At 40.8% G+C, this 20,988-nt stretch overlaps 2 protein-coding genes and 1 long non-coding RNA gene across 5 annotated transcripts; 1 reads left to right on the forward strand and 2 right to left on the reverse strand.

Annotated features, from left to right (window-relative positions):
* The first annotated feature begins 786 nt into the window (after nucleotides 1–786).
* On the forward strand, nucleotides 787–5,464 carry LOC111237393 (vascular cell adhesion protein 1-like). The gene is made up of 8 exons (XM_022766476.1): nucleotides 787–852; nucleotides 1,225–1,300; nucleotides 2,483–2,866; nucleotides 3,201–3,506; nucleotides 3,641–3,901; nucleotides 4,807–4,885; nucleotides 5,019–5,058; nucleotides 5,188–5,464. Exons 1-8 carry the CDS (start codon nucleotides 838–840, stop codon nucleotides 5,431–5,433), a joined length of 1,407 nt encoding a protein of 468 aa, XP_022622197.1. The 5' UTR covers nucleotides 787–837; the 3' UTR covers nucleotides 5,434–5,464.
* Nucleotides 5,465–5,480: 16 nt separating this feature from the next.
* LOC111237392 lies at nucleotides 5,481–14,623 on the reverse strand. Of its 3 annotated transcripts, none has more exons than XM_022766473.1 (15): nucleotides 14,497–14,623; nucleotides 13,734–13,877; nucleotides 13,399–13,512; nucleotides 13,161–13,302; nucleotides 11,813–11,847; nucleotides 11,329–11,593; nucleotides 11,092–11,135; nucleotides 10,680–10,944; nucleotides 9,853–9,932; nucleotides 8,760–8,815; nucleotides 8,361–8,575; nucleotides 7,963–8,234; nucleotides 7,174–7,290; nucleotides 6,902–7,043; nucleotides 5,481–6,208 (listed from the first exon to the last, which is right to left on the reverse strand). In XM_022766473.1, exons 2-15 carry the CDS (start codon nucleotides 13,872–13,874, stop codon nucleotides 5,883–5,885), a joined length of 2,214 nt encoding a protein of 737 aa, XP_022622194.1. In that variant the 5' UTR covers nucleotides 13,875–13,877; nucleotides 14,497–14,623; the 3' UTR covers nucleotides 5,481–5,882. The 3 variants fall into 3 exon arrangements, with proteins under 3 accessions (XP_022622194.1, XP_022622196.1, XP_022622193.1); XM_022766472.1 differs by having other exon boundaries at nucleotides 5,482–6,208; nucleotides 13,734–13,893; XM_022766475.1 differs by lacking the exons at nucleotides 10,680–10,944; nucleotides 11,092–11,135 and having other exon boundaries at nucleotides 13,734–13,893.
* Nucleotides 14,624–15,914: 1,291 nt separating this feature from the next.
* On the reverse strand, nucleotides 15,915–19,471 carry LOC111237394. Its single transcript, XR_002665766.1, has 4 exons — nucleotides 18,972–19,471; nucleotides 18,042–18,201; nucleotides 17,227–17,340; nucleotides 15,915–17,125 (listed from the first exon to the last, which is right to left on the reverse strand). It is a non-coding gene; the product is annotated as an uncharacterized LOC111237394 (long non-coding RNA).
* Between the last annotated feature and the right edge of the window lie 1,517 nt (nucleotides 19,472–20,988).

Here is a 20,988-nt window from a genome sequence, read left to right on the forward strand (position 1 = left end):
GCCACAACGTTTCATCACCTTTAACTGTGTAACACTGTGTACACACTGTTTTTTCACTTGTTGCCTGTTTCCCATGAATAATGTTGTTTGCTGAATAATGTTGTTCAAAATGATGAAATATGGTATGAATGGAATATTCTGTTTAAAATGTGTTGCAATCAAGAGTAGCTGCCTTCCCTGTGTTCTTCATGCCAGAGTTCCTGTTTGTGCACAAACAAGTATTTTAAAAGAGAAAAAAACAGTTATTAGATATTTCAGAAAATGAGGAAACAAAAAGTAGGAATTCACCACTTCTGCCCTTTATGTTACTATATACTGTACATGTCTGCACATTCTGTCATTTATCTAATGAAAGGGATAATGAACAAAATGTGAAGTGGCGAAAGACATTTCCTCACATCAGTCCAGTGATGCAAAACAGCAGTGACACAGGGAGCAGTGAGACAGTGACTGTGCACAAGTCAGCAAAAACACTATATACTTTTACTTTTACACTATATTATTCACACTATATTATCTTAATATGCGATTATTTATTATATTATTATCAATATTAATATTATTATATATTAATTACTATTACTGTGGTTTCTGTAATGTATAAAGATGACTGAATATAGGGTTTAGCTTTGCAGTGAGTCATGTGACTAAAACTATTTAGTTTATGACCAGCAAAAATGGACCTGCTCTGTAGTGTTGTATCACAGGAAGTTGAGATATTTTCCAGTTCAAGCAACTAAACAGGGAAGTTGAGTAGTTCATTGCACATCAGCTCAAATTCATTGACTGAACCATTTCCACTTCACATCCAGAGATCTCATCGCTGCTTCTTCTTTGATGTGGGCTTGTTTGGTGAGAAACATTTTCATGGATTTTACTTTCTGGCTTGTTAACATAGAGAGTTTTATTATGTTTTTACTTTTCATGAACTGCACTGAAAAATACAGGATATGATGTTTTATCTGCTGGAGTTTGGTTTAGCAGAAAGACACTGATAAAATAAGAGGGTTGTTAACTCTAGCAGCTCGTCTGTGGAATTATTCAGCAGTGACATTAAATCTGATATTTCACATGTTGTTGATAATATACTTACAACACAGTAAAGTGTGGGTGTACAGGAGAAGTTCCGGCAGTGAATGTGTTATTCACATTTGAAGTAGAAATTCAGCTGAAGAACTTGAATGTTTAGTAAAATCCACTGTATTATTGTGTTTGTAAATCCAGGTGAGGAGTTTCATGGCGGCTCTGTCTGTGAATATGGTGACAGCCAACCTGTTACTGAGTGTCTTCTTTCTGTCAGGTGAGCCATTTGTTCACTCTCTTTTATTTGACTTCAAAGCTTTAAACTGAAGTAAATATTCCGATGTTGTCCTGACTGAGATCTTGTTTCTGTGACAATATTGACATAATTATTTGCCGATGTCTGCTGGGTCATTACTGGAGTTGGACTTGGAGTAAGGGTTCCCACTCTTTTGTAGTGATCATTTTTCCAGGACATTTTCAGTGACAGACAGGAATCACGCCATACACCAATATGTTCCCATCTGTGGAAGTCTAATATTAAATAAGTGCAGTTATGCTTGGCTATACTTATCTATGAAATCATCTCTTAAATAATTAATGAATTAATTAAATGCCTAAACAGCAACAACACAAATAGTAACCTACAACTTTCCCTACCGACAAATATAGAATGTACTTTACAGCTAAATGTACGATTCAAAGTTGAATTAGCTCAGATTATTTACTGCAGCTGGGTCTAATCAGTTTATCACACTTAACCCCTTCACTAGTAACAGGAAGTGACGTCTTTATCGAGGTTGATCATACCCAAATTCATATTACGGTCTGTTTCACCTGAACGACACAGCATTGGGTTTGAAGTGATGCTACCAAAGATGCTAGCAGAGTAAAAACAGCTGTTAGCGAGTATTTAGCCGATGTTTGGCTAACATACAGCTGGACTCCCATTCATTGTATTATATCCTGGCTTCTCATTTTTTTTACTATCCAACTCTCAGTGATGAACCAACACACACATTTGAAACCTTTGCTCGGCCACAGTTGACAAACAGTTGACAGTCCACAAACCTTTAACCTTTAGCTAGAGGCTAAATAAGATAGCTAGCAACTGAACCGAACATGCTAACCCATTATTAACAGTTTTAAAAGAAGCTAGGAAGAATACGTTAATCTGTAAACCTCAGTTAGCCACAGTTAGCAGTCAACAGTGACTTTCGTAAATCTAAAGGATAATGTAACTTACATTCTTCAGTTGTAAATCATCCAACCTGCAGCATGTGATGTGACTTCGAGGTGCGTTCATGGTCTATTCAAAATACCGTCGTCCATAAACTAGGCTACTATTTGAACGTCAACATGATCCTGAACATAACTTTGCCCAAAAATAGGAGAATGTTGAAATAATTTTCCAGGATATTTTACTTTTTCTCTCATTTTCTACGTGTTCATTGGTTCACAGGTGCTTTGGCTGCTTGTACTGAGAAGTCAGACCTCTTCATTACCGCACCACAGAACATGGAAGCACTGACTGGATCTTGTTTGCAAATCCCATGTAACTTCAGTGCTGGACCTGAAAAGCTGTCAGACTATGAAATAGAAATCACCGGAGTTTGGATTAAAAATTATCAATTTTTTCAAGGAAGACCAGAAAATGTGATTTTCAACAGTAGCAAGACAGTTAATGAATATCCAATGAACATTACTGGAAACCTGAATCAGAGAAACTGCACCACTCTGTTTTCTAGTTTAATCACTAAGTACACAGACACATACTACTTCAGAATTGAGACCACGCCATTCAGAGCAACAGCTGTTTGTCATCCTCTTCATATAACAGTTAAAGGTAAGAAAGTTTCATTTTAAGTTTAAAGTTTAAAGTTTTGAATGAAACGTCTCGACAGCTATTGGATGAAATGTGGTTCAGACGTTCATGTTCCCCTCAGGATGAACTGGAAGAACTTTACTGAGCTCTTTACTTTGAATCTAGCGCCACCATCAGGTGTTCACTGCTAATTAGCAAATGTTAGCAGGCTAACACCCTAAACATTACACCTGCTAAACCTCAGTTGTCATTGCTGCATGTTAGCACGCTGACGTTAGCATTCAGCTCAAAGTGCAGCTTCACAGAGCAGTCGACTCTTTTTTCACTGGAAAATGTGTTTGACTTCACACCACAGATTCTCCTACGAGCCCCAGGATTGAGATCTCAGGTGAGCTGAAGGAGGCGGAGTCTGTGACTATAACCTGCTCAGCTTTAACTCCCTGTCCACACTCCCCTCCTAAACTCACCTGGAACCTCCAACAAGACCCTCACAACAAAATAGAGGAAAACACAGATGGAACCTTTACAACTAAAATCCAGGAGACCATCACTCTGTCAGACAAACGTGATGGATACAACATCAACTGTTCTGCCAGGTATCCTGTGGATGAAGGACAACATGTGAAGACAGCAGAGGGGAAAAGGACTCTCAATGTTTCATGTAAGACCAGAGTTTGTAGTTGGATCCTGTCAGACCATGAAGACTCATCAGATGTCAGTTATTTTCCTCTCAAGGATTTCATGTAGGGCCTGATGCTCCTCTTCTCTCTAACATCTTTGTTCCTTTCTCCCCAGATGCCCCCAAGGACACCTCAGCGTCCATCAGTCCCTCAGGTTTGGTGTCAGCAGGTAGCTGGGTGAACCTGACCTGCTCCAGCAGAGCCAACCCTCCTGTCAGCCGCTTCACCTGGTTCAAGAAGAGCACAGGTGGAGACATGAGCGTATCTGAAGGAGCCTTTTACACTTTCAATGTCACAGATAAGGGAGTTTATTACTGTGTGGCCACCAATGATGTCGGAAATCAGACGTCACTTGAGATCCATCTGTCTGTTGAAGGTAGGTGAGTCAGTACAGTTACTTCACTGAATCCACTCATCCTCATGTGGCTTCTGTCACCTAGCAACCTTGACAACACATGACTTCTTTCACAAAACCATAGCTGTGTCTCAATTAAGGGCCTTTGAAGACCAAATAGGACATAGTGGCACGACAGGGCTGTCCCAGTTAGAAGGCTCCTTCAAATGCATCCTTCTTTTCCTGGGCAACAAAGGATCCAACTGTTGGATCCCAAGATTAATTGTGCGCCGATAATAAAATCCAACAATGATGACAGAGAACCTGAGATTACACTTTTAAATGTAAGTGTTGGGTTGCAGTTCAGGTACAACTGTTAAAACCAAGAGACTTAAAGCCTAAAGTTTTTGTGAAAAAAGATTCACGTGTTGTCTAGGTTGCTAGGTGATAGGAACCGCGCTTTGCAACACAACAGTAAGGGCGGGAAAAGCTGGTGACACATGGCGAACATCCTCCGTATACCAGACCGTCTCATTTCAGTTTAGCCTTAGTGGTGTACGGCAGGTATGAAGGGCCAAACCTTCGTAGACCACATCCTCTGAAGGATGCGGCCCCTGAATTAGGACACAGGTCTTGAGGTTTTTATTATTTATCTATAATTTTTTTATTAATGACACGCAATGAATCTTGGGATAGGTTGGGTGACGAAGGATCCAACGAGTGGATCCTTTGTCACCCAGGAAAAAAAGGAGACTTTTGAAGAAGCCTTTGAAATGGGAGAGTCTAGTTGTCTTCCAATGCATTGGGAGCACTTTGCGTGTGAAATGGTGCCTTAACTAAGCTGAACTTCAGTAATGGTCACATCAGTAGTATTACGCATTATACACACTATATCATGTATTCTTTTATTCTTCTGGTATTTTATAGTGGTCTTGTTTTTCTATCAGGAGAGTCTCTACCATGGGGACTGATTCTTGGAGGAATCGTTGGGATCATCGTTCTCATCTGTTTGATCGTCTGTTTTTGGCGAGTATCACAAATCAAAGCAAAGCTGCACATCCAATAATATCTGCTCATCAGTCCTGACACTTTACTGGCACTTTGTATATTTGACCTAAAACTCAGTGTGATTCATCTAACAGCCTCTTGTGTCTTCCAGCTGGTTGAAGTCAAAACGTCCAACTGCACGACAGACTCAGGTGGGAAAACACTACACGTCCCTGTGCAGTGATGCATTGTGTGTTTTGAATGTTGCAGGACTGATGATGTAATAAGAAGGATCCAGCTGACGGTTCACCTCACCACATTTCCTGTTTGACTGTCTATAGAGTCGAACGGGTGAAGAGCTGGCTGTGGCCGAGTCAACCAGGAAGACAGAAGAAGAAGACGACATCCATTATGGAGAGATCATCTTCTCCAAGCGGAGACCTGAACCGTCCTCGGCCTCCCTGCAGGACAGTGGACAGCAGCAGGACATGGTGTACGCACAGGTCAAAGTGTCCAAGAAAGCAGACAGGTCCACAGAGACAGCTGACGGCCTCGAGGATCTCTACGCTCAAGTGAAGAAGAAATGAGCAGTTTGTTCTGTGTAAAGACAAAGGTCACATCTGAGGAGGATTCATGTTAAATGAGCCTTTGTTTTTTTATATACAGCGTCTTTTGAGTCTAGACATGTAAATGTAATTTTGTCCACTTCCTTTTTTTATTTCAGTTATCAGCTTTTACCATGTAGCTCTGAACAGGGCGCCAGAAGTATCTCTGCTCACATATTTACAGTGCTGGGTATTTTTAGTACAAGACCATGTTTGAATTTGAAATGTTTTTATTAGAATTGTCAATGTAAATTGAAGATAAAAGACATCGGTTCTGGATCTGAACATAACAAAAACGAGCACCATTTGGTTTGTATAAAGACAAATGTTACATCAGAATAAAATTCATATTAAATGTGCCTTTGTTTTTATCTATACATGATGTTTTAAATATCTGTAATATACATTTATATAAAAATCAATTCAATTCTTCATCTTAATCCGAGCACTCTGGAAAGGAATGGATCCAGCTCACAGAGAGCAGTGATCAGAACTAAGCTGGCTTCACTTCCCTTTTTTCGCACTACGTCGATGACGTTTCGTGCTGTTTCTGCTCTCTCGTGTTTTCTCATTGACTCCGCTTCAAGATCAGTTACGACACCACCATCAAGAAGTTTATTCAGAAGCTGGTCTAGAAGAGAATTAGACACTCTGTTAATAAACTCTGTCCGAGCCAGGAGCAGCCTGGCCTCTGCCAGGTCCCTGGCCTCTGCCGGGTCCCTGTGCTCTGCTGCGAGTCTCATTTCCATTCTTGGACCTAAAAGAAAACAAGGGAAAAGACTTTCAATTAATAACCAACGATCAGTTTTAAACAGATCTAATTTCAAAAGTCCAAAATAAATGAAATGTCATGTTATCTGCTCTGTAAATCACTTGTCAGCACTCTGACAGTCTGCCAGCTGCTGTCAGTCGAGCACAGACACTTTGACATTTTCTGTCAAATGTACCAGAAATTTATTTAATACGAAGAGAAATCCAACATTCAAGTATCCTGCAAACTCTGCGTAGTCCAATAGAGGTGGCAGCAGCCGTGACGCACACGCCACGCATCCCGTGTGTTCCCAGCGTAAGTCTTATTTCTCCCTGGTCTGATGATGATTAAATGACTGAGTTCCCATTTATAAAAATCCCCAGACTGTTCATTACTTTCTTAATTACAACCCTCAAAGTTCCTCATCAGTCCCAGGATGCTGTGTGACAAATGGGAACACAGAAGCTGAAAATCCATCAAAGGTTTTAGTTCAATCATATCAAAGTGATATGAGATGGAGCCGATGTGAAGGTCCCTGAATATGCATTAGAGCTTTATATATATATATGTATATATATGTGTATATATATATATATATGACATGTACATAATGACATATGCACATTGTATTCTATTCTATCAGTGGGGTCTAAACTCTGACATCAGGTGGATGCTGCTGCAGGAGGCTGAAGCCTTTACCTGGCAGAGGAACACTGCGTTTCCAGACATCTGTCTTGACTTGGTCTTGGACCTTCAAAGTCACTGTCTCCGGGTTTGTAGTCAGGAAAACCTCAAACGTTGCAAAGAAATTTGGCCCATACTTGGAGCGAAACTCTGCATGCTGAAAACCAAGGGAAACACGTTATTTTAAACCTGCTGTTAGTTCTGTTTATCTAGTTCCTCTTAACAATGAATCTGTTTTCAACATTCCTCCATTAATAACCATTAGAAATGCATGAGACTTGACTCACCTCAGGCTGTATGTGCAAGTCCTCAGGTTCACAGTGGAGACGGTAATTCTCACCAGTGATCAGTTTACAGTCAGAGGAGATCTTGATGTATTCAGCAGCTCCTTGTTGGGCGGCAACCTTCAGCAACAGGACATTTTTATTATGGTTTTAGAGCGTAAAAGACTTCAGATAATAGTGTTAGATATACGTCTATCCATCCAGAATGACACTGGCAGACAGAAATAAATACTGACAGAGAACCCAGAAGAAAACCTAAAATCCAAAGAGCAATCTGAAGGTTTACAGTTCAGATGTTCAGTTTCAGAGATTCCAAGTTTGAGAAGGTTTGATAGAAGGTTCTACTACTTTTATCTATACCACTTATTGATCCGGTACTTTTAGTGATATTGTAAAAGAAAAAAACTAATTAAGAAAATAGTTAACATTGCTTATTTTCTCATATGTACTCGATTAACATGAACCCCCATTAACAAAGGCTCTGAGAGAGGGAGGGAGAGAGGGGGAGAGAGAGAGAGAGAGAGAGGGAGGGAGAGAGGGAGAGAGGGAGGTTTCTTCTCTCTATCATTTATAGACGAATGTCTTAATCAGAAACAGAGTTGGAGAGATAAAATGTGCGAGAGGAAATTTATGTCGCAATAATAAACAGGAAGTGTACTTTCTTAATTTCTCCAGTGCTGAGAGCAGAACCGATAACGTTGGAGCTTATCTTATCTGTTCTTGAAAAGTTTACTGTGTACTTGGTTTCGGTTCCCATCCCTATTGTTAAGCACGTATGACACATGGCTTTACCTCTGTCAGAGGGATGTTGCTTGGCAGGAGAAAAACATCGAGTACTCGAAGCCCTCTGTCCAGAGATCGGAGGAACAGCAGAACTTCGCCAGTAACTGGTTTCTTGCCGTTCCAGAACCTCCCTAAAAACTCCAGATCCAAGGTGAGGCCAAAGGGAGACAGATGAGGGACTTTGACGATCACGTGAGTGTCTGTGATCTCCAGCGGTTCGAGGACGCTCATTCCATCATCAGTGATGTGGATGACAGACAGCAGTCCTTCAGGCCGCAGATCTGTGACAACAGAGGAGGCCATCTTTTTATTTTATATCCAGGACACTTGGTCTTGTCATTAAAGAACTGAACAGTTGCCCTGGTCAAGCAATTCATCCAACACACCTGTCAGTGTCTTTTACTCACCGTCCTTTGTTTCACAGTGTGGGAGGTGGAGCTCACACACTGCTTCCTCAGGACACTGGATATTGAACAGCGGCCCTGCTGGCGTCTTTCCAGCTGATTGGAGGAGGCTCTCATCCCATTGGACAGTCCTGTAGAGCAGCTCCGCCTCCTGAGCCACAACAAAAACCAGTCCAGTCAAAGTACACTGGAACCCACCTGGACCAGGACACCTGAACCTGTAGGACACAGAGAGCTGAATGAGCACAAGGAACCTGTTGAACCTCGGATGAAAATGTTCTCATCTCAAATCAGACTCCACTTCATGAGCCCTGAGGGACCGGAGGGGAAAGGAGACACACAAATATCTGCAAATACAAAGTCCAAGCCTTGTCTAAAACAGTGATTTTATTATATGATTACCTGTATGAGACTTGTGTAGACTCAGTTTTCAGTTCAGGTGTGAAGCTTGATGGAGGCTGTGATTCACAGAGAAACAACATCAGTTTTATTAGAAATAATCAACTTGTGTTCAGTGAAGCAAACGAATGTTCTCCCACAGTCCAGACTGAGCTGAAGCACAGTCAGACAGGAAGTCAAGTCTGAGAGGACTGATGGTGTCACACAGGTATAAGGTGTCATTGTCATTATTTACAGATGACATCAGGGGGAGTTTGAAGCAGCAGATTCTGCGTCTGTGGAGAAAAACAACTGAGGACTATGACATAAAAGTCAAACTTGAATTCCAGCATCTCAACAGTCACATAACTGAGTTCAACTAAAAACCTCTGAAAGATGTGATGGGCTAGGTTTCAACACACAGCTCGTTTAGTGCCATTATAATTAAACATGCAAAGTCTAATCATGTACATCAGTGCGCAGCGCCCTGGTCGCTGAAAGGCTGCAACACACAGCTCGGGACACATCCTGCCAAGTTAACAAGTTTATTAAAACATACATGTACATATAAAAAAAAAATCTGTTTTATTAACTTCTCATTAATTTTAAACATGTCTCTTCCCCTTCAGGGAAAGTGTCTCAGACTCTTGGACCCTACTGTTTATAATATCAACATATACCGACAGGCTTTGAGATGGATATATATTTATGTAACATATAGTCACAATATAAGCATAGATACATAAACACATATGTGTATGTGCTAGACATACACGTCATTTTTGACTTTAATCAGACTTTAGAAAAGCTCAAAGTGCTGACACAAGACGACAATATCTGACCTGCCAGAAATCCACCTGATCCTCTGAAAGCCAGATCAATGATTGTTCAGGTGACTGATCAGAGTGACAGGTGACAGGTATCTGTCCAGATTCTACAATTAAATAAAATGATCTTCTTTAATCGTCACAACAATCTACACAGTGGATGTGTTAGTTTTTATCCGTTTCTCTTTCTCCCAGCTACAGGACATATTTGTTGACTTCTTTGAATATTTGTTTTCCATCGCCTGCTGTGTGTTGAGCCCTGAAATCAGGAAATGTGGTTGTTCTCTCACCTTCTTCAGCTTTTTGACGTCCTCAGACACGTCCATCTTTGTCTCTGCTGTGTTTGGGTCCGGTTTGACATCAGACTCACCTGATGGGAGGAGAGGACACACAGCAGACGTCAGAGTTCAGTCTTTCCTGTTCCTTGAAGTCAGAGAATGTGATTCCAATAGCGGCAGCTCAAAACCTCCTGCCATCACTTTCCTCTCCTGGTTTTCTATTGGACCTGCAGCAATTCTTTGTCTTAAAATCTGCTCTCTCTGAAAACAACACATACACTCCCTCTAACACACAGGTCGTTGTTCAAAAAGCGACAGATTCAAGGATAAAGAAGAGACTCTGAAGAGAGGGAGAAACTTAACGATTCTACAGAGTGAAGCTGAGACCTGGAGTCAAGAAGCAGGTGATGAGGGACAGACTGCAGATCCCTGTTATGATCAGCTCATTGTTCACTGACCACGTTCTTCAGGAATAGTTGGGTTTGACCTCATGTTCACGTCGTCATGGTGACAGCCTCTTCTTTTGTTCAGTCTGCCCCTGTCCTCGTCTCTGGACACCAATCACTTCCCCCAGGACCATGTACTTCTGAGACACTTTCCAGAACTGCCATTCTCCACCTGTCCACCACATGTCCCCAAACTTTCCCACCAATCCTGCTCACCTGAGTTCAACATCCATCACCCCCACCTGCACAAAAACCAGCTCACCAACCCAGCTAAACTAAAACGGAAGATGCTTTCCACAACAAATAAATGCACTTCACAGCTGGTCTCTAAGTTTATATAGAGCAGAGTCCCTGCTGGACCAGAACCTGAACAAGAAAAGTACTTGTACTGACCTTCTGTTCCTGAGCTGAGTAATTTCTTCACCAGGTCATACTGGGACATGCTTTCTAAAACTTTCACCATCATCTTCACAGTTCCAGAAATTCCATATTTCTCCACCATCAGATCTACGGTTTCCACCCTCTCTGCCTCCAACAGTTCGCTCTCTCTGAAACTGAGCAACGATTCTTTCTCCAGGAACCACTTGAAGCGCTTGAACTCGTCTTCTCTCAGATCGTCCAGGATGTTGATGAGGACTGTCTTCTTCATCTTGGCGTCCTGGTGAAATCAGAGAATATCATTGATCTGGCTTTCAGAGGATCAGAAATAACTTGGATATATTTAAGTACTCTAGGCCCAATCTAAGTTACTACACTGTCTCACATGTGTTCTAGGTGTGGACAGATTTTACAGGTGAGTCCATACCTTGGCAGGAGGAGACGATACGGGAGTCTTTGATGGACCAGGACCTGAACAAGAAAAGTAGTTGTAATCAATGACGAGGTGACACTTTAAACAGAGCTCGTAGACATTACATTATTACATAAACATTATTTTCATTATCAATTAATCTGTTGATTTATTGGTGTTTGTCTGGATGCAGGACAGACTGAAACGAACTAACTGAGATGATGTGATTTAAATGTATTTCCTATGACTGACCTTCTGTTCCTGAGCTGAGTAATTTCTTCATCAGGTCATACTTGGACATGTTTTCTAAAACTTTCACCATCATCTTCACAGTTCCAGAAATTCCATATTTCTCCACCATCAGATCTACGGTTTCCACCCTCTCTGCCTCCAACAGTTCGCTCTCTCTGAAACTGAGCAACGATTCTTTCTCCAGGAACCACTTGAAGCGCTTGAACTCGTCTTCTCTCAGATCGTCCAGGATGTTGATGAGGACTATCTTCTTCATCTTGGCGTCCTGGTGAAATCAGAGAATCTGGTCAGTGTGAAGGACAGTTAGAAACCAGTGGTGGTGATGTCTCTGCTCGGCCTGTCTGCGGCTGTCTCTACTGCTGAGTATTACACGGTAGTTTTACACTTATTATCAACTATGAGCTGGTGTTGTGATATTTTTAGGATTCAGTAGACATAGTGTTGGCAGGACCACACACAAAGCTGGAACACTGGGAGTCCATACCTGAATCCGTTTGGGAATCCCTGCTGGACCAGGACCTGAAAGATGAACAAGTACTTGTGTTCAATAACCATGTACACATTTAACTAATAATAGATATCAAATAAATGTAGAGCTTTAAACACTACAACATTACCCTCTGAAACGTATTGAAGTATAAAGTGGGGTGAAAAATACTCAAGGATAAATGAAGTTTGTACTGAGGTAAGTCAGTCAGTCATTTACCCCTGATGAGATCTCAATGTGAGCCTGACCACCTCCAGATGTGCTCTGGCCGATCTCATCATGTGTTAATCAAAACATGTTCCGCTGCTTTTATACCTGCATTAACCTGTTTGGCATGTAGAGTCAAACTGTATGTTGCTGCACTGTTGAAGCGTGACAGACTGAAGATTAGGGATGGGAATTGATAAGATTTTATTGACACCAATTATGGATTCTGCTCATTAGTCAAATTCTTAGTTGATTTCTTTACAGGTCTGGGTATCATCCTTAATTCATTTCTAATTAAAAAACAAACAAAACAAAAGTAAATCTGTTGTTTGTTTCAAAACCAAATCGGAAAAACAGTTTTTGGTGTTTTTGGAAACGAAAAACCAATAGGCGTATTGGCAGATATGGTTAAAGCCTCAGGAGAACATTGGTCAGACTCAGCTGTCTGGAACTTTTCCTAAAAGATCTTTCATTGTGTAGCCTCTGTATTTATTATTTATTCATTCATTCATTCTTATATCTGTCTTCTAACATTACCCTGGTGTAGATCCTGTGCTAAATGTTAAACTTTTATGACCTCTTGGCTTTTATTTTGACATTTGTACACCTCTTCCTGTCTGTCCATCATTCTGTTTTTGCCAAACGAGAAATGAAAACAACAAATGAAAACAGCAAATAAAATAATGACAAAAGGAATGGCCAAAAACCGGAAACAGACCAATCTGATTGGTTTTTCATTTTTTGATTCCGATACCAACTAGAACCAGCTCCTCGTGGTTGTATCCCTCCGCCACTCAGACTAGTCCCAGGTTACATCCCTGTTTATCCAGAGTCATACAAAATATTAACCATTAGTGTGAAATTTTGTGATAATTGCTGTGTGAAGTCTTGACTAATGTGTTTTATGAGGTCCTCGTGACCTTGACGTTTGACCACAAAAATCTAATCATCCTCCAGTGCAAGTGAATGTTTGTGCCAACTGGTTCTCGATTCCCATCCCTAATGAAAATGATCTAAGGCAGAACAAGAACAAATGCACCACGGATCAATCAAACCAATAGCTATTACTCTATTCTGTTTTGTTCTTTTCTATTCTACTATCTGGTGGAGTCATGGTGCAGGTGGATGAAGACTTTACCAGTCAGTTCAACACGACGCTTCCAGACATCTGCATTTCTTGGGTCTTGGAGCGTTATCGTCACCTCTTCTATGTTTGCAGGCAGGAAGATCTCAAAAGTTGGATGGTAATTTGGTCCATAATCCAAGTTGCACTCTGCTATCTGAGAACCAGTAACACCAGTGTCAGTATCTCAACAGTATCCAAAATAAACTAAATCATGTTTTTTGTGTCAGTATGATTCATTTGAAATACTCACATGAGGCACAATTTTATTCGCCTCCGGACAGTGAACACTGTAACTTTGACGATTGATGAGTCTGCATTCAGAAGACGTCTCTATGTACACAGAATCTCCCTGTTGTGCCTTCACCTTAAGAACAATTAGAACATTTAATTAGAGGGTTCATCCCCAGTAGAGCTCGACTGATGAATCAGCAGACCAGTTTTATGTCATCACAGATTTCCTCTTTCATATGTACTCCTGCCCTCCTGCTGTCGCCGGCACAGAGTCATAAAAAAGGGAAATCCCATCAACTAGATATTGATGAGTTTAGACTGAAAGTGAAGCTGTAACATTTCATTATTCTTTACCTCTTCCAGAGGGACGTTGTTTGGCAGGAGAAACACATTCAGTATTTGGCTCTGTGTTTTTGGGTTTGGTGGTTTGAGGAACAACAAAACTTGGCCACGAACTTGCATCAAGTTGTTCAACCACCTCCATAAAAACGCCATCTCCTACACAAGGCAAAGGCTGTGAAAACACAAACACATTCAACATCTGTTTTACTGTCAACAGCCTCATTACAATGATAGTGATCATTTTATTCTATATCTAGGACTCTTAGTCCACTCCTCATATCTACCACTGTGTGTCACTATAGCAAACACTGTGAAATAAGGCTCAGAGTCATGAATCTTTTGGCTGCCAAGTTTCTCCATCACTAATATTTGAAGGAAATGTTCGGTAAAGCACAAAGTGTAAACACAACACATCGAAATCTTACTAAAAATGATCAGCTGTTGGCAGTTTCTATACTCTGTGCTTATGAGCAGTATTAATGATATAACTGAGTGGCTGGAAATCCTTACAAACCGCAAATAGATAAATTATCAAACTGTTAAAATCCACACAACAGTTACAAAGAGCAAAGACGCAACTCAGACAGCAAAGCTGCAGGTGTGTATGTAGACTTGTGCCACAGTTATAAACAAACGCCCACTTTTCCTGGATCTCTGAGCAGCCTGTCTCCACTGCACTTCCTGCGTCTGTTTTCGGTCTGTCCGCCTCTCCACGCGCTCACAGCTCGGTCTGTTTAACATGAAACGTGGTGGAGGTAACGTGGAAACAACTCACCAGCTTCTTCTGACCGGACAAATCTTCACTTCTCCGACGTCTCGATCCACACCCGATCCACACTTCCCTCTTGTTCCTGCAGAGCTTTGCCGAGTTTTACCCGCCCCTCGCGGGAGCGCGCACACGTGAAGCGAAAAATATGCGTGGCACAATTCCATTGCCCCCTCTAAACTGAATTGACGTCACCTGTTAAGTAATCGAGCGCGAGAAGATGCAAGGGCTCAAAATGGTAGAGGAACGTGACAGCTCTTTATGTATCACGTTACCTTGACGAATTGTGGGTCTGGGAGTTTTGTCTTTACGTTCTTTATTTCCTCCCTTCGCTCCCAGTTTGTGAACAAAAAAACAATAATGTTGTTTAAGATCTGATAAAAGCAGCTTTTGAATTTATCATCATCATGTCATCATAAGAAAGACAACTGCACAGTTCTGGCGCCACGTGCGTATGTTTACTCACAGGTAAACTTCTTGTTTTGTAAGGTTTCATTCCTTTCATGCTTGTTAACCAACCGTACTTCCTCTATTCTTTTCTTCCGTTTCATGGCGGTTTTTTTTTTATTTTTATTTATTTTTATTTTTTTTTTACCGTTTTTTTACGCTTCCGGTCGTCCCTGGTAACCATAGCAAACCCTGTTTAACGTCACAACGCTATGAACTTTGGGTAATTCGTTCATATCTGCTGAAATGCGGATTTATAATGCATCAGATAACTGCATATTTCAGGGAAATATTTCAGCTGTGGATACAAATGATGAACTTGGCACAAATCCTCCTTGGGTATTACATTTTTGATAAAACACGTTAGCTCCTCCAAAACCAGGATAGCCGCCATATCTGGTTTATACCCCCTGTGAAATCATTTTAAGTGCACAAACCAGCAGAACAATGTGAGGCATATGAGAAATAAACCTCATTTCCCCACTCAGACTTCCAAAAATGCACATCATCACAGACAGTCATGTGTCTCCTGAAAAAAAGCAGAAATAAGTTTTACATTTTTTTTCAAATAAAAATAAGGCCTTGTACTTCAAATTATCTCTTAAAGCCCAGGGATTGAGAGAAATCATACACAATAAAGTAGTATCAGAAACAACAGCTAGCCTCTGAAAACTACATGGTTGAATGATGCGAGAACAGCATCACATTAAAGCACAGAATGTGTACATAGCCATTGAAACTGTTGTAAAAAACAGCATAAACATCAGGGGAAACTTGAGGTGTTCAGGTTCACCTGCTAGTCTCTATTTGTAGCTTTTTAACTGTGTGGTGGATTTTCTCTTTCCCTGAATTAAACTTTAATCTAACCAAATTTCTAACAGCACTCACTAAATGCAGAACAGTGAGGTACAACACCCTCACTGAGTGACTCTTCTCAATGCAGTAGAGTTCATGGACAAAGTTGCAGAGACTGAGTGAAGTTCCATTCATGTAGATTTATTTGTGCCAACACAGAATACAAGCAAACTGAGTTGCCTCGAGCACTCACACACAAGTGTGTACCAGATACTTTATGTCCCAGTTCTTATGTGGTGGCAGATTCTATCAGGACAATCCCACAGATGGAGAGGTACAGACTTGTGTCTGGAGAACATAAGGGGCTAGAACAGTGACAGTAACATTTTGACATTGAAAATAAAATTTGGCATTGAAAACAAAACCTGAGCTGAAAGAGGAAACGGCATTGAAAAAGTTGTATTGGAAAAGGTTTTATTGGCACTGTCACTATTTTTTCAGTTTCAACTTTCTGTCACCGCTTTGGCGTAGAGGTGGGGGTGGGTCGTTAAGGGGAGGAGCAAGGAGCACTTGGTTTATTTTCACTCAGAACCCTGACAGAACTGCATTCCTAGGCAGTGGCTTAATCAAGTTTACCTGCAACTCCTGAACTGCAGGTAAGACTGCTTCTCTCGGCTGCTGTTTCCTTCACATAGGACCAGACTGGAATGGGTTATGGCTGTTTTTAATTCCAAATATTATTTTTCCCATAAGAACAATCCAATACAACACAGATTTCCTAGAAGGATTATATTCTAAACCAATAATCATGTCAGTTTTTCCTCCCTTACATGACTACCAACACTCATAACATGCTGATGAGGCATGAACTCAGATGGTAATAGTTACATGACATAAGTTTGCATAATTGTTAGTGTGCCTGCTGTTACAAAACAGTCTGCATGGGGATATAATGCTACAGTCAGTCCGGCACAGTCTTGGAGCCCAGTTTTGGCCTTTGATTTTCCTTAGTTTCTTTGTACTATTTCACTTGTGCTTGCCAATTCCTACCAGGAGTTGATAAGCTTGGGGGGCATACAATTCCAATGGCTTGGACAATTTGGAACTGGTTCTCGATTCCCATCCATAATGAAGATAATCTAAGGCAGAACAAGAACAAGTGCACCACGGATCAATCAATAACTATTACTATATTCTGTTATTTTCTGTTCTACTTTCTGGTGGAGTCATGGTGCAGGTGCATGAAGGCTTAACCAGTCAGCTTAACACGACGGTTCCAGACATCTGCATTTCTTGGGTCTTGGAGCGTTATAGTCACCTCTTCTATGTTTGCAGGCAGGAAGATCTCAAAAGTTGGATGGTAATTTGGTCCATAATCCAAGTTGCACTCTGCTATCTGAGAACCAGTAACACCAGTGTCAGTATCTCAACAGTATCCAAAATAAACTAAATCATGTAAAATGAATTGTGCCAGTATGATTCATTTGAAATACTCACATGAGGCTGGATTTCATAGGCCTCCGGACAGTGAACACTGTAACTTTGCTGATTGATGAGTCTGCATCCAGAAGACGTTTCGATGAACACAGAATGCATTTGTTTTACTTTCACCTTAAGAACAATCAGAACATTTTAATCAGAGGGTTCATCCTCATTCATCCTCAACCATTTATGTGAAATTTTGTCATAATTGCTGTGTGAAGCCTTGAGTAACCTAATGGCTAAAAACTGTTTTGGGAGGTCACACTGACCTCAACCTTTGACCACGAAAATGTAATCAGTACATCGCTGCCAAATGTAAACAGAGTCCCCTGAATAGTTTCCAAGATATTGCATTCACAAGGCCAAAACTGCTTTTTTTTTTTAGGTCACTGTGACCTTGAACTTTGACTTTTAGCCACCAAAATCCAATCAGTTCGTCCTTGAGTCCAAATGAAAATTGGCGCTAGATTTGAAGGGATTCCCTTGAGGAATTCTTGAGATATTGCATTCACAAGGCCAAAATCATGTTTTGTGAGGTCATCTTGACCTTTGACACCCAAAATCTAATCAGTTCATCCTTGAGTGAATGTTTGTACCAAATTTGAAGAAGTTCTGTCAAGGTGTTACTGAGGTATCGTGTCCATGAGAATGGGACGGACAACCCTAAACCAATATGCCTCTGGCTCGGGCTGTCGCCAGCGCAGTCATAAAAAAAAGAAAATCCCATTTTATCAAGTGACTAACTGCTCATTGGATATGTATCACGATATCTGATAGATATTGATGAGTTTGGACTGAACGTGAAGCTGTAACATTTCATTATTCTTTACCTCTTCCAGAGGGACGTTGTTTGGCAGGAGAAACACATTCAGTATTTGGCTCTGTGTTTTTGGGTTTGGTGGTTTGAGGAACAACAAAACTTGGCCACGAACTTGCATCAAGTTGTTCAACCACCTCCATAAAAACGCCATCTCCTACACAAGGCAAAGGCTGTGAAAACACAAACACATTCAACATCTGTTTTACTGTCAACAGCCTCATTACAATGATAGTGATCATTTTATTCTATATCTAGGACTCTTAGTCCACTCCTCATATCTACCACTGTGTGTCACTATAGCAAACACTGTGAAATAAGGCTCAGAGTCATGAATCTTTTGGCTGCCAAGTTTCTCCATCACTAATATTTGAAGGAAATGTTCGGTAAAGCACAAAGTGTAAACACAACACATCGAAATCTTATGTCATTATCAGAATATTTAATATAATAAAAATTATTAGAAATGACATGAATGCGGTATTTTAAGTTCTTTAAGCTCAATCTAAGTTACTACACTGTCTCACATATGTTTTAAGTGTGGACAGAGCTTCTATAGGACTGTTACACAGAGCTTAAAATTATAAACTGTGAACTAGGTATATATTGGCAGTTTCTATACTCTGTGCTTATGAGCAGTATTAATGATATAACTGAGTGGCTGGAAATCCTTACAAATCCTTGCAAATAGATAAATTATCAAACTGTTCAAATCCACACAACAGTTACAAAGAGCAAAGACGCAACTCAGACAGCAAAGCTGCAGGTGTGTATGTAGACTTGTGCCACAGTTATAAACAAACGCCCACTTTTCCTGGATCTCTGAGCAGCCTGTCTCCACTGCACTTCCTGCGTCTGTTTTCGGTCTGTCCGCCTCTCCACGCGCTCACAGCTCGGTCTGTTTAACATGAAACGTGGTGGAGGTAACGTGGAAACAACTCACCAGCTTCTTCTGACCGGACAAATCTTCACTTCTCCGACGTCTCGATCCACACCCGATCCACACTTCCCTCTTGTTCCTGCAGAGCTTTGCCGAGTTTTACCCGCCCCTCGCGGGAGCGCGCACACGTGAAGCGAAAAATAAACTGAAATTGTTCTTCTTCTTTGTGCACTTTTTAGTGCAGTTGACATCCTTTGAGTCGGGGGTTTATTCTCAGGCTACAGTTTTGTTGTCCAAACCGGTCGTTTTCAAATACCTTGCAACTGAGCGTACGTCAACGTCGCCGCCATGTTGGACCAGGCGACTTGTCATGATCTTCAGAGGACTGGAGTGGACTACATATACTATTTACTATTGTTAATCTAATATTATTATTGATATTATATAGCCCTGACTGGCAAACCTTGAATGACACGCCGAGATCGGAAAGTGACTGATGGTTTATTTCGCCTGTGTTCCAACGGTTTCCTAACGGCAGATGCTGACGGCCACTGCCAGAAATGTTGAAATGTTAATTTATTGAAACACCTGCTCGTTGTAGTTTTAATCAAATAAACAATCTACAGTGAACCTGACATTTGAAACTCATCATTTAGGCTGTATGTAAAATGATCTCTTCACTTCAATAAAAATAATTTCTCTTTGCAGTTGTAATTCAACTTCAAAATGCAGCTAAATTCAATTAAGGTATGAAAATCATCCAAAAGAGATAACATAAAGTAAAGTTGATGTTTAACAGTGATCCCGATAATTCTGTAGTAACACTGCTGCCTGACTGAAAACGTTCAGTTTAATGTTTTGCTGTTCCCTCCCTGTTTACATGTACCTGTAACACTAAGCTGTATGAATAACATGAAAAAATATGAATAACATAAGCTGTATTCAAAACTAATGACCCTCTCAACGGTGTCCCTAGGTAGAAAAAAAATACAAATCTCCATATGCATAGCATTCTACAAATATGCTCAATAGTGTTTCCTTATTTTCAAATTAGACATCGATTTCTTTGTTGAGTCAGGCAATAACTGTGGTGGAGGACTTCATCTTTTCATTGATCTAGCTGTGCAGGTGTTGTTGTAGTGTCTTTACGGATAGAATCTCTCTCAATGAAATGATCAGTGCGTAATAACTTTTACATTCATATGGAGAAATGTACAGTATAGTTTGAGAACCTAAAATGTCCCATGTTTTGAGTAGCCCTTTAATCTCTCAGGTCTTTTTTTTCTTACTCCTTTTGTTTATTGGCTCCCCAGATGTCGATTCGCCATTAGCCAATCAGAGATGAGTATCCTAAGCAAACGGGTTCTCGGAGGGGGCGGGTCTAAAAAGACCGCGGGACAGACGGACAACGGTAGAAACGGCTGAAAACGGAGCTGTTTAACTGGTTTTAAGTTCAGTACAAACTGTTATATTACTGCTGTTCATCAAGTCACGATCGGGGGTTTTATATTGGGTTGTAACCACGTTAAAACGGGAGAGTGAATCGTGTTTTGGAGCTGTTTTCGGCCCTTAACTTCACTAAACGCCGCTAATGCTAGTCGGCCATCACCCGTGCTAATTTGGAGGAGAAGAGACTGCCTGTGCGTGTACGAGCCATTTTGTTTTTGAGTGAGTATGGATGCTATCAGATAACTGGTCATTTATAGTTAAAATATTGGAAGTTTATCAGTGTTTGTGGATTTCTGTGCTTTAGATGCTACCACACTAGCTGTCGCAGTAGCGGTGCTCTGGACCTGCCGCTGCATGAGCCAGAGAACCCGATTTTAGACACACGCACATGGACAGAACTTTGGTTTGGGCTCCTCCATCACACCACTCACCTTGGACCTTGAAAACAAGTGGCTGCTAACAGCGTTCTGGACTGTCCAACAGCAGTCAATACAGATAATATTTTGAGTTTTTCAAATTAGCTCTAAGAAGTGCTGTAGAGAAATGGGACTATAACTGAGTTATATCAATGGGTATTTTGTTTTATTTTCTTTGTGTTCACCAGGACATTTTTAAAAGTGTGAATCACAGT

This window comes from Seriola dumerili, unplaced genomic scaffold (genome assembly GCF_002260705.1).
Source record: "Seriola dumerili isolate Sdu_G_001 unplaced genomic scaffold, Sdu_1.0 BDQW01000859.1, whole genome shotgun sequence".
Lineage (NCBI taxonomy): Eukaryota > Metazoa > Chordata > Actinopteri > Carangiformes > Carangidae > Seriola > Seriola dumerili.

Excerpts from the sequence above, each read along its gene's own strand:
- LOC111237392 (XM_022766473.1), bottom strand. The coding sequence starts at position 13,874 with ATGGCGTTTTTATGGAGGTGGTTGAACAACTTGATGCAAGTTCGTGGC. Across the intron at positions 11,848-13,160 it reads GCGTCGTGTTGAACTGACTG|GTCCTGGTCCAGCAGGGATT; the intron begins GTAAAGTCTTCA and ends TTCATCTTTCAG. Across the intron at positions 7,291-7,962 it reads GCAACATCCCTCTGACAGAG|GTTGCCGCCCAACAAGGAGC; the intron begins GTAAAGCCATGT and ends CTGTTGCTGAAG.
- LOC111237393 (XM_022766476.1), top strand. Across the intron at positions 1,301-2,482 it reads GAGTGTCTTCTTTCTGTCAG|GTGCTTTGGCTGCTTGTACT; the intron begins GTGAGCCATTTG and ends ATTGGTTCACAG. Across the intron at positions 3,507-3,640 it reads AAGGACTCTCAATGTTTCAT|ATGCCCCCAAGGACACCTCA; the intron begins GTAAGACCAGAG and ends CTTTCTCCCCAG.